This window comes from Anopheles cruzii, chromosome 3 (genome assembly GCF_943734635.1).
Source record: "Anopheles cruzii chromosome 3, idAnoCruzAS_RS32_06, whole genome shotgun sequence".
Taxonomy (NCBI): Eukaryota; Metazoa; Arthropoda; class Insecta; order Diptera; family Culicidae; genus Anopheles; species Anopheles cruzii.
Window position 1 is genome coordinate 80,121,979 of NC_069145.1, and position 12,360 is coordinate 80,134,338.

General features: G+C 51.9%; 1 protein-coding gene across 1 annotated transcript; it reads left to right on the forward strand.

Moving 5' to 3' along the window:
* Window positions 1–1,625: 1,625 nt before the first annotated feature.
* Window positions 1,626–10,411, forward strand: LOC128273266 (transient receptor potential-gamma protein). The gene is made up of 17 exons (XM_053011202.1): window positions 1,626–1,916; window positions 3,524–3,654; window positions 3,719–3,956; window positions 4,063–4,205; window positions 4,289–4,478; window positions 4,560–4,742; window positions 5,760–5,871; window positions 6,283–6,405; window positions 6,503–6,649; window positions 6,835–6,974; window positions 7,313–7,581; window positions 7,649–7,759; window positions 7,850–8,045; window positions 8,105–8,299; window positions 8,700–9,261; window positions 9,319–9,833; window positions 9,938–10,411. The coding sequence occupies exons 1-17, from the start codon at window positions 1,626–1,628 to the stop codon at window positions 10,409–10,411; spliced, it is 4,020 nt and encodes a 1,339-aa protein (XP_052867162.1).
* Window positions 10,412–12,360: the final 1,949 nt, after the last annotated feature.

Sequence of the window (12,360 nt, forward strand, 5' to 3'; positions counted from 1 at the left end):
GTTTTAATCGTGTTTCATCCTTATTTGACTCGAATGGCATGCTGTATCTTAAACATTTTTCTCTATCATCTCTGTGCTAAACAATCTTAATCTAAAGCAAACTTCGATATTGGTGTACTTTCTGTTTTAAATAAAGTTAATTTATAGAACTAGGACCTAGGACGCTGGATGCATGCTATTCTCATCACGATTGAATAAACATAAGAAACGGCATTCGGTACGATAGGAAATTGATTCCATGCGGATTATGCGGATAGGATAGAGATCGGGAGAATCTTTTTTCACAGCGCTTCAGTTCCGTAAACGGCAGAAATCCGATTACGAACCCGTCGCACGGTATCTGTGGTGCTGTTGCAGCTGTGGTGCGACCATTGCATCTAGATTTTTGTAAATATTTCTCCCACTACGGTCTGGCCTCCGTTCACCGGTTTGATCCTCGGTTGGTCGTAGTACCGTGAACCGTGATTGAGCGCAATTCAGTCGAGCACATCGTGGGATGCAATCCACGAAAGCACCGCAGATGTCATTCGGATGGCACTCAGGGCGCGGGAAAAGCAGATGTTTGGTGATCACCGTTCACCCTTCGCGTTCGAAGGGCGTTCGTTAAACCGATTGGTAGCATAAATTGGCAATCATGTTTCTGCACGTTCAATTAGCTGAAAGCTGCTCGGTAGCACAAGCCGCTCTCTTCCAGCCGCTGTTCCGAAGCTAATTGGGAAACCACAAACACTTCCGACGACTGTCCCCGCCCGAATCTAATCTGTGAGCGTGATTAATGTTTCGCGTTCGTAGCGATCTGTTTTCGCACAATGATTGTGTACGTCAATAGGCTAAGAGGCATTTTATTTTACATAAGGTGAACAACGTTTACCGTTTCGAGTTGATGAACTAGAATGTGCCGTTAATTGTAACTCCGTCGACTAGGCTCCACTTCACGAGCAGTGCGTACTCAAAGCATTGGTTCGTGCTTGTCACAATCGATCGATGTAGGTCCCATTAAAAAGAATTATAGTTTCCCGTTATCGGTAAACTTTTTAATATTTTCTACAAACAATTTCCCTTGGTCTTAGTGCGCCGCAGGTTCTCTGGTGCATCTGTGAGAATGTTGTTTGGGACCCAATAAGTAGTGGGAGATAGAATGGGATGAAATGGTAATCTGTTTCATTATTACTTTGGCATGCTCCAGTAGTGTAGCCGATACTACATCTCCTATAAATCCGCTTTATGTATGTGTAATCCCCTTTTGTTCACTTCCGTGTTTCTTGTCCGAATCAGATTAACGTCATTTTTCTAGTGTATGATTGTTCTCTTCGAGTTTTTAACCTCTAACATACCTCTAAGGTTCTTGATGTCCTTTTCTTTCAATACTTTCACATTTTGATTGCTCGAATAACTAGTCAGATGTGTGGTTTGATTGTGCATCTTTTTCGATAGAAAACTATCCTTAAATCTTGTATGTCTGTACATAAACACTTTTCTTATAGCGCAATGAATAACATTTACCTAATTTCAATGTCCAATTTCGTGGCATTCATTTTTTACTCATACCGTACACATTTTCCCCCTTTTCTCGACATCGGCGCGGCGCAGAAAGTGGTGAAGAAAATGTGGGGCAAAACGACTCGATGGAAAGCACAACACTAAAGAGTAAACTATTTATCAAAAATGAAAAATCGACTGCTAGGCGTACGTCGACCCCGGAATCCATGACCCAGCGCGGCGCGGCGCCCTCGGGCCGTGGGCCGCCCCCGGCGGTGTGCGATGCGGACTCGACGGCGGCCGAGCCGGCTGCCGGAAGTGGCACCGCCGGCGGCGGTCCGAGCGTGGCGAGCGAACGGCGAGACACCAAGGTAGAGATCCCGCTGCCGGCGTACATGATACCGACGGCGGAGAAATTTGCGGATAAACGAGTTAAGGTAAGTTGTGATGAGCTGTTTGCCGGTAATCCTAGCGCTACGGGGCTATATGGGGGTCCATCAACGTCAGCAACCCCATTACCGGGCACGGCGTCCTGGTGAACGGCGCCGGATGGTAACGTCGAACATTATTGCGCGTTCTGTGAACGTTCGGTGAGGTAATCGCACGGAGAAGTCAACGAACGAAAGTTTTGAGTGCAGTTCCGCGCACAGGACGCAAGGCACGCCAAAGAATACGTCACTCTTCGTTCATTAATAATACATTCGAGTGTCGAGTGCGCGCCGTGTGAGTCACTTGGTTCGCTCAACTTTCGCTGTCTCGACTTTCTCGACCTCTGGAGTTGCTGGCAGGCATTCCAGTACGACCGGCACGGTTGGGGGGAGATTTTCAGGAATGCGAATTTTCTGGAGGACACAGTTGTGCCTTGCGGCGCATGACGGATCCAGCGGCAGATGTGCCTTTTTCCACGGGATCTTAAGTTATGCCGTCAACTGCACGTTCTCCTTTTTTCGGTCGCTGACAAGCAGGCGAAAGGATTACACATCCATGTCTGTTGCGGTCGTTTTGCCGTTTGCTATCGGTACATCGTTATTGGTGGAACCGACGTGTGCCCCAAAGGTACACATTGTTACGGTGGTGGATCACCATAAAAACGATTCTGCACGTGACACAAACAAACCCGCTCGTTCGCTCGGAAATTGCTAATGAAGACGAAACGCTTGACGCTTGAAAACGAGTTTCGCATTCCGAAGTGCGCGTTGAAGCGTGCGGTTATAAAAACAATTCAAGAAATATTCATCATTTTGACAACTTTACTGTGGTGTTTGAACACAAACAAGTAAGTAAGTACTGCTGTTATAGGAATGATAGTTTCCGGCAGAAATGAAACTTGAATTAAAAAGCCCAAAATATGCAACCGACAAGCGGCACAAATTTAGCGGCACAGAATTTAATAAAACATGCCCAAAACATGCACTGACCACTATGGCTTTGTGACCCAACTTGGTCTGCTGGGTACATGTGCGACAGCATTCAGCTCGAAACGCGATAAACTCGGATAAACACTGTAGAATAAGTGGTTCCTCGGAATCTCCGGAAGTCTCCTTTCAAAGATAAATTTAATCTGAATGTGGCCCATCATAAAACGACTAATGGGCGAGGCGCAAAGACGCACCGGAACGGTCCGTCCGCCACTTGTTTTGCCGACCATTTTAACGACCATTTAAATGATTACACTCGACGCCATCGTCGCCAGCTGCGTCGCGACTGGATTTAAAGATTTTGTTTACGACCGCAAAGACCCAGAGCCCCCATGTGACACCGCCGACAACTTGACGCCCAGAGGCAGGAAAGAAACCATATTGGTTCGTCATTTTTACGATCCTTACCAGCATCTTATCCGGATGTAGGATTGCTAACGGTATCGGTAACGGAGTTTGTCAGATTTGCTATCGTCGCGCCGCGCCATGACTCCGATCACTTCGGGGATGGTCTCCGGTGTGTTGTGTTGTTGTGGAGTCCGATCCGGTTGCGGTTGCTGCCCCGCGAGTTTGTAATTAACTGCCTTTTACGGTTGTTTCGTGTTGTTTTTGGACGACCACACCAGCGTCACAGCATTCACGGTATGATGGAGGAGGAAAACGTGGTGCGGCCGCACCAGGAAATCGCCGCCCTGTCGCTGGAGGAGAAAAAATACTTGCTCGCCGTCGAGCGGGGTGATGTCGCCACGACTCGGAGGTGGGTAGCAGCAGGGAGGGGGTTAGCAAATCCATCTTACGCCACTTTCGGTGTCTGGTTGCAGGATATTGGAGAAAGCGGAAGCGGAGGCGCACATCAACATCAACTGCGTCGATCCGCTCGGCCGATCCGCCCTGTTGATGGCCATCGACAACGAGAATCTGGAGATGGTCGAGCTGCTCATCAATCACCGGATGGACACCAAGGACGCACTGCTTCACGCCATCTCGGAGGAGTTTGTCGAGGCGGTCGAAGTCCTGCTCGACCACGAGGACAGCTGTCACAAAAGTGGTGATCCTCACGTAAGGGCTCCGGACGGTGCCGAACCTTGATCACCGGCTTTTTGACCGATGGAGCTGTTTTTGTGCCTTGTCTGTTTTCTTCCCAAAACCCGACCCGCCCCACCAGAGCTGGGAAGCACTTCCGCCGGATACGGCCACCTTCACGCCCGACATCACGCCCCTGATACTGGCCGCCCATCGGGACAACTACGAAATCATCAAAATCCTGCTCGACCGAGGGGCCACCCTGCCGATGCCGCACGACGTACGGTAAGCACGGCTCTCTTGGGACCCAAACTTGCGAAGTGCAATATTTTAAGCATTTTTAATACGCTGCATTTTCTCCCCGGCAGCTGTGGGTGCGACGATTGCGTCACTTCGCGGCAAGAGGACTCGCTGCGACACTCGCGGTCCAGGATCAATGCGTACCGCGCCCTAGCCAGCCCGTCCCTGGTGGCCCTCTCGTCGAAGGACCCGATACTGACGGCATTCGAGTTGAGTTGGGAGCTGCGAAGGTTAAGTTTCTTGGAGCACGAATTTAAGGTCCGCCGCCGCCCGCCATCCGAGGTCCTGCCTTCGGTTGTAATTTGTTTTGTTTATCACACTCTTTCACCCGCTCCGCAGAACGAGTACCAGGAGCTGCGCCGCCAGTGTCAGGATTTTGCCACGGCCCTGCTGGACCACACGAGATCGTCGCACGAGCTGGAGGTGCTCCTGAATCACGATCCGACCGGGCCGGCCTTTGAGCACGGTGATCGGATGCATCTGAACCGCCTGAAGCTCGCGGTTAAGCTGCGCCAGAAGAAGGTAACCGGGTGCATCAATATTCATGGCCGCTAATTAACATGCAGTTTTGGGGGGGAGGTGTCACTAAAAGCCACCCAACATCCGGCCCTAATTGGATGTCGCCGGCAAAGTCGTCCTTCGCCAAATCACGTAAAAGGCACCAGCCACCGCCGTCGCCGCCGTCGCCGTTGAGTGCAAAGTTATGAGATTTACATTTGGCACAGGATTAGCATAAAATCTTCTCTCGCTTCAAAGCGAACTCACGGGGTGGAAACCATATGCCTTTTGTTGTTGTTTCATTTGCATTCGGGTGACGTTTTACGCGTTCGTACACATTCGGGCGTGTTTAGGGGAGTTAATAAATTTCAAACATTTGTACATCGGTACGCTGTGCGCTTACATTATTGTGCCATTTCATCCGAGCGAGCACCCGCCATTACAAGAAAGACCCTAGCGGATCGCGTAGAGCGTGATTTTGCGTTCTGGTCCGTCGTTAGCATTTGTTTCGGAGCGTTCTATCCCAGGAGGCGAATCGAATCGCACCAATTGACGTTCGGTTGCTCCATTCACATCCTAGTAGTCCTCGATGATTACCATGGTACACGAGCTTAGTGTGATGGGCCAAGGCTCAAAAATGGGCCAATATGTGCTTGGTTGGCACCCTTAGGGTTCCGCAACAGTACCTTGGCTCAACGTAGGGTTTAAACAATTCGCTCACAAATCTACATTTGTTCCGAGGGACGGCTTTCTTAAAGTATGAAACGCATTGTGTTTCTGTCAAATGCCAAACGCCGGTACGATGCCGGACGTGTGCCCGGCGGATTGTGCTTCCGCCCACCGTGCGCCATTTGCGCTCCACTGAACCGACTTAGTCGTTGCGGCGCTTTTTTGAATAAATTGTTTCACACACCATCATCAGCAAGAACGGATTCTCACACGTTTAATAAAAGACGGTACAACGCAGTACAGCACATGGTCTCCGAAGTTCGCACATGGTGCACTAACCCTGTCCGCTTGCTTCTTCCCCGTTCCGCACAGTTCGTGTCCCATCCGAACGTGCAGCAGCTGCTGGCCAGCATCTGGTACGAGGGGCTGCCGGGCTTCCGGAGGAAAAACATGGCACTGCAAGCGGTAGAGATCGTACGAATAGGTAAGTTGTGACAGTTGGTGCCGCGAGCGGCGTAAATTGTTTTCGCAAACACGAACATCGAATGGGAAGGTACAGAGTGGGAGCGTGGCCCTTTGAGCACAACCAGCGGGATCAGATTTGCTAAACAGTTCCTTGAAAAATTGCCCCACTGACAAGGCTGCTGCTCCCAATTGTATCTTCTAATTAATTGGCTCATTAAGAAACACATTTCTTGGAAACCTTGAAACCCGGCGGGCCCGAAATGGAGTCGCGAAAAGCATACGACGGAAACGGGTGGGCTTTTCCGCGTGGCCCTCCGGGACCGGCCCACGATCGGGCGACGCCCGACTTAGTAATAATTAATCGGAAATCATGTCATCACCAACTCATCTCCGGCGCACGCCGGCCCGGGTCCGGCTCTTTCCGTTCCAGGAGTCATGTTTCCACTGTTTTCCTTCTCCTACATCATCGCACCGCACTCGTCGCTCGGCCAAACGATGCGGAAACCGTTCATCAAGTTCATCTGCCACAGTGCGTCCTATTTTACGTTTTTGTGTAAGTTATCGGCTGAACCTCGGAGGAACCCCGGAACGCTCAACCGTTAGTCGTGGAAGCTATCTCGTGCTCTCGTCTTGTTGCTCTTTCTCGGTAGTTCTGCTTATGTTGGCCTCGCAACGCATCGAAACGGTCATGGGGGGCGTGTGGGGAGCCGAAGTGAGCCCGCAGCATGACGAAGTGCCTACGAAGCGGGGAGCCAGCCCAACACTGATCGAGTGGCTCATTTTGGCCTGGGTCAGCGGTAAGTGAACCTGCGCGCACACGAGAATTAAAATTGGAAAATCCCATTAAAAAGTTTCGTGCGCTCCGTTGATCAATTTCAAGGCTCGTTACAGAGCGGATCGATCTGCGGTGCCGCCTCCCCGTAGGGGGAACGGGGTCACCATTTTTATCAGAGCCTTCCCTTTCCCTCCCCACCCTCGGCAGGTCTGATCTGGAGCGAGGTGAAGCAGCTGTGGGACGTGGGGCTCCAGGAGTACGTCAATGATATGTGGAATGTGATAGATTTCGTGACCAACTCGCTGTACGTGGCCACGGTGGCCCTACGGGTGGTGTCGTACTTTGAGGTAAGTGGAAAGCCGGAAGCCGCAATTAGTGGTTCGCCACTCGTTAGCGACACCCGACAGGAAACCGTATTTTCGTGAGCCCCATCGACTAAATGGTCCGCAAACTGAGGCCGCTTGTTAGGTACCTGAAGGGCGGTTAGAACGACCCAGCGATTGATGGGCCACCACAGGTAGGAACTTTACGCAACTCCGAGTGTCCGCTTCGAAAGTTGTCTCTTTCCATCATTTCCAGCGAAAATCGGAATCGAATTCGCTCTGTGTCGTGTGTCGGAATCTGTCACATATCGTGGTGCCGCTGAAGCGAAAAGCAATTAAATTTCATCGACATACTTTTGCAGGTCCAAAAGGAGATGACCTACAACAAGTATGCGGCCGATTTGCCGCGCGAAAAGTGGGACACCTGGGATCCGATGCTCATCTCGGAGGGGCTCTTCTCGGCCGCCAACATTTTCAGCTCGCTCAAGCTGGTGTACATCTTTTCGGTGAACCCGCACCTGGGCCCGCTGCAGGTCTCCCTGTCGCGCATGGTGATGGACATCATGAAGTTCTTCTTCCTGTACGTGCTGGTGCTGTTTGCGTTCAGCAGCGGTCTCAATCAGCTTCTATGGTAAGGACCTGTTCGAGGGGAAGGTCGAGGCGGCCCCCTTTAAAGGAGCTTTCCGGTTACGTTCCAGGTACTACGCCGATTTGGAGAAGAAACGCTGCCCGGACGTATCGAACTTTTCCGGCATCAACATGACGGCGACGGATCCGAATGCCTGCATCGTGTGGCGCCGTTTTGCCAAGTACGCCTTCGTGGGGTTCCCCGGAGTTCCAGTTTAAAGTACAACACTTCGGTCTCTCTCTCTCTCTCTCTCGCTCTCTTTTGTCGGTAGCCTGTTTGAAACAATTCAGACACTGTTTTGGGCCGTGTTTGGCCTAGTGGACCTGGAGAACTTCGAGCTGGACGGTATTAAAATCTTCACCCGCTTCTGGGGCATGCTCATGTTTGGCACGTACTCGGTGATAAACATCGTGGTGCTGCTGAACCTGCTGATCGCCATGATGAATCACTCATATCAACTGATATCGGTAGGCTGACCTGACCCGTGACCCCGAATTGCACTAATCGCATCCTTCGTTCGCCACAGGAACGGGCGGATGTCGAGTGGAAGTTTGCCCGCTCGAAGCTGTGGATCAGCTACTTCGAGGAAGGTGGGACGTGTCCGCCACCGTTCAACATCATCCCCACGCCGAAATCGCTGTTCTACGTCTTCCAGTGGGTGAAGCGAAAGTTCTGCGGCCACTCGAAGGCCGTCAAGAAGGAGCACATGAAAACGATTCGAGTAAGTCGGGAAGTCGGGAGTCAGGGCAGCCGTTCCACACCTCCCCCTCCCCGGGGGTCCGGGTTCCGGTCCATGTATCGTTTTCGTAGCTCACACTAGATCCGCTAGACTCTCCATCGAGGCGCACCCCGAGACAAATACATCCGCTAGATGGCGCACCGCAGGTCTTACGGGGTTGTTGTTAACGTGTGTTGTTTTACGTCTTCTTTTCCGGTTTTTTTTCTCCATTTTCTGCTCTATCGCTCTCTCTTTCTCTACCTCCCTCCCTCCCTCTCTCGCTCTCTCTCGATCTCTCAATGTCCCCTGTGTGACCACCCTGTGTGTGATTGTGTGTTTCTGGACCCCCCTTCGCCTTTGTCGGCTGTTTGCTCTGGTGGTTTCTGGTTGCGTTTCGTTCCAGCGGAAGGTGAAACAGGCAAGCGAGCGTGACTTCCGGTACCAGAGCATCATGCGCAACCTGGTCCGCCGGTACGTGACGGTCGAACAGCGGAAGGCGGAATCGCAGGGCGTCACGGAGGACGACGTGAACGAGATCAAGCAGGACATATCGGCGTTTCGGTGCGAACTGGTGGAGATCCTGAAGAACAGCGGCATGAACACAGCCATCGCGACCGGCCAGGGCAGTGGGGTCGGTGGCAAGAAGAACCGCCAGAAGGAGCGCCGCCTGATGAAGGGCTTCAACATTGCGCCTCCACCGGCACCGGATACACCGCAGCACTTGACGCCGGTGTCGGAGTTTATGGGTCAGCTACCGGAGCACTCACCGCACGAACTGTTTGCCGGTGTGTTTGGGCCGGGTTTGACCCCGAAAAAGGCCCTCCATCAGGTCAACCCGATGCACCAGTACTCGTCGCAGTCGCAGAGCTCGTTCGGTGAGAACAACAATCCGATGCACAAGCTGGCCAAACTGGCCCCAAAGTTCCACTCGAAGGGACGGCCCGGATCACACAAGAAGCGTTGGGGTAAGGCGTGGTGGCCCGCAATACGACGCAGCGATACTTAATGTCCCCCTTTTTTAGGCACACTAATTGAAGCCGCCAAACATGGCAGTGTTTCGAAGTTTATTGGACGCTCGCGATCGGAAGATTCCGTGTGTAACCACGGGCCGGGTGGTAGGGGTGAATCGGCTAGCCACAGCAACAGTCCGGCGTCGGACGAGGCCATCACGGAGTCACCGTCCGATTCGAACCCCAGCTTGGATCGGCCCGACGTGGAGCAGTGCCCGGATCCGCAGCATAAGCCACACCATCACAGCAGTCAGCGAGGCGAACGTCGGAGCCATCAGCAGGATCGTCGGCAGCACGGTGGAAGCGATCGGACCCAGCAGCACAGCAGTGGCACGAACAGTGGCAAAAACGGGCCCGTGAAGGAACACTCCCATCACTATCACCTGAACTTTGGGGCGCTGGCAGCGCTGAAGCGGAAGCGGAAAAAGTTCTCCAACAGTCGCAACTCCAGCCCGGTTCTGGAGCCCCCGGGAGAGGTGCCCTCGGTGACGAAATCGAGCGCCGTAACGATCAACGCTAGTAGTAAGGTAAGTTGCGCGTGTTACGCCGAGCGCAACATTAATCCATTTGACACGTACGACGACCACCGTTTAATCGATTGCGTGACCGCGTACACCAATCCCCCCACTAGGTACTGAGACGTGCTTCCAGCGTACCGACGCGTGATGCTTGCGATGACCCGGAACCATCGAGCAGCGTGCGGCCCGGGCGCCACGAGGCCACCCAAAGCCAGCAGCATTCCGTCGAACAGCAGCTCGACGGTCCGGCGCCACTAACGCCATCCACCACGGAGGAGAGCGTCGACCAGCAGCCATCGTCGGCGACGACGATGCTCACCCCGAACGCGCAGACCACTTTGCCGGTGCACAAGCATCAGAAGATTGTGCGCGGTCGGAACAGCTCCCACGAGCCGCTCCTGCGTCTGCAGGAGCAACGCGACGGAACGGTTGGCGGACCAGGTGCCGGCGACGGAGTAACGGCAATCGGTGGCCCCCCAGGAGCAGGACAGTCCACGTCGGTGGCCACGTCCGTGCTTCGTTCGACACCGAAGATACCGGGCGTGACGCCACTGCGGGGCCATCTTCACTCCCAGGGCTGGTTGTAGAAGTGGCGACGGTTCTGTCGTCGAGCAGGGCGGGTTCTGTGTAAATAGCGTCCCACGCGGCCGCGCGGGCGAGAATCTTCAGGAGTGTAAACTAGTCAAAAGCATCAATTCTAAACGAGCGAACGTGCGCGCCAGTTTCGTGAGCCTACGGTGGACGACGGTGGAATTGAGTTTGTGTTACTTTTAAGTTTTCGTACGAATCGCAAAAAAATATCGGATCTCTTAAATTCTCAATTGGGCCTAAAGCAGGTAGGAGCAGTAGGAGACGCAGGGGTACGCGGGACACGTGACTGCTGGACGATCCTATCGAGCTCTCCCTCCCGGAAGGGTTTGATCCTTTGGGCGCCGGGTACCCGGGGATCGAAGATACGATCATCCGACAGAGCGCGGCTCAGCGATTTGAGTGAGTGATACTAAGTGGATAGCGGGTTTTGTTTGTAGTAAATTAGTATGGATAATAAGAAATTCAAAAAAAGGGACCAGGTCTCTTGAACAGAGGGGGTTGTTAAGGAGCAGTCAGTATTGTGTACTTAACCGTAACGGGTACGTTGTAGGTTAACTATCTGTTGTGCTACCGGAAATCGTACAGGAAAAACCCAAATGTGGTCGATACATAAGGCGCGCCGCACCGTTTGTAGGCGTCGCGTTGAGAGAATTCCTTCATTGACGATGTTCTGTTCCTGTCTCTCTCTCGCTCTCTCTCTCTCTATTTAAGCTACGCCAGGATTCTCTTTTAACCTTTAGACCTTAAGACCGGTGTGGTATGCACTCTCGAGAGGCGTCAATGCGCACCATAAAAAACCGTACACATTTTAGCACCAACAGTGAGACACATCACACACACCAGATATAGGCCCCCCCAATGGATGTGGCGGGGAGAAAGGGTTCAACCGTACATTAATCAAACTAACCACCCTTTCTACCAATAGCAGTAACAGTGGTAACTAACATTTAACACAAGAAGTAAAAAGGAGGCCTTATAGTAAAATGTAACAGATAATATATGATATAACGAAAACACACAAAACGTCAAACAAGTGAAACAGAAAGAGAATATGGTAGCGAAACCAACGATACATTAGCTATTGGAAGAAAATAACTAGTTCATAGTAGTACGTGTATAGCAGACAGAGGGTTAGCGTTCCAAATCAATCTGTAACGGAAAAAGTAACAACCGCAGCGGGTAAAAGTTCATTCAGTTCGTTTGTTTTGTTTTGAAACGTTTCATGCCATGGCCCCAAGTTGGTTCTTGGCTGAGCTATCGACAGTTCTTAGCCTCATCTGGCTCGCGTTTTTGCTACGATGGGGAGCTGAATGAACTTTTACCAGAGTCATGTCTCCTAGCGCCGAGTGTGTAACGGTTTATAAAACGTTTTGTCACACGCGACTACCGGAGTAGTTAACTAGGACCCTATACCCCTCAGAGTATCCTGGCTGTAGTATCGGAAGGTCCGATGGGTATGTTTGTTGAAGAAGGTGTGTTGTTACGGGACGTTCCGTGCGGGTTAGTTAAGAGACGAGTGTTTGCGGAGAACAGAAAACGAAAGTAGATAGGGCGCGCGAAATCGGTTGCGAAACGTGAGTGGGAAATAAAGTTGATAATCGACGAAAGACGTAAACAGTCGGACACTAATAAATATACTAATTATTTGAAACAAAACGGTTGTGGTTGACGCTGAGAGCATCCTGTGCGCTACAAATGGCACGCCCTGTTGGGTCCATAGTTTTTATGAATGAAAATACTCTTTCTGTGAGTATCTTGACGATAAGGAGCTGTGAGAAGGAAGTTCATTATCGACCGGTCCTAGCGGAGTTCGCTCACCCGCGCTCTCTCTCTCGATCTCTGTCCGGGCACCTGCTACTCTCGGACTCTCGACAGAGAAGGCACAAAATGTTGAACGGATTCGAATCCGTGGCCGCAGTCCGTTTTTTGTGCTCGAGTGCGCGAC

Excerpts from the sequence above, each read along its gene's own strand:
- LOC128273266 (XM_053011202.1), top strand. The coding sequence starts at position 1,626 with ATGGAAAGCACAACACTAAAGAGTAAACTATTTATCAAAAATGAAAAA. Across the intron at positions 7,760-7,849 it reads GTGTGGCGCCGTTTTGCCAA|CCTGTTTGAAACAATTCAGA; the intron begins GTACGCCTTCGT and ends TTTTGTCGGTAG. Across the intron at positions 9,834-9,937 it reads CGATCAACGCTAGTAGTAAG|GTACTGAGACGTGCTTCCAG; the intron begins GTAAGTTGCGCG and ends TCCCCCCACTAG.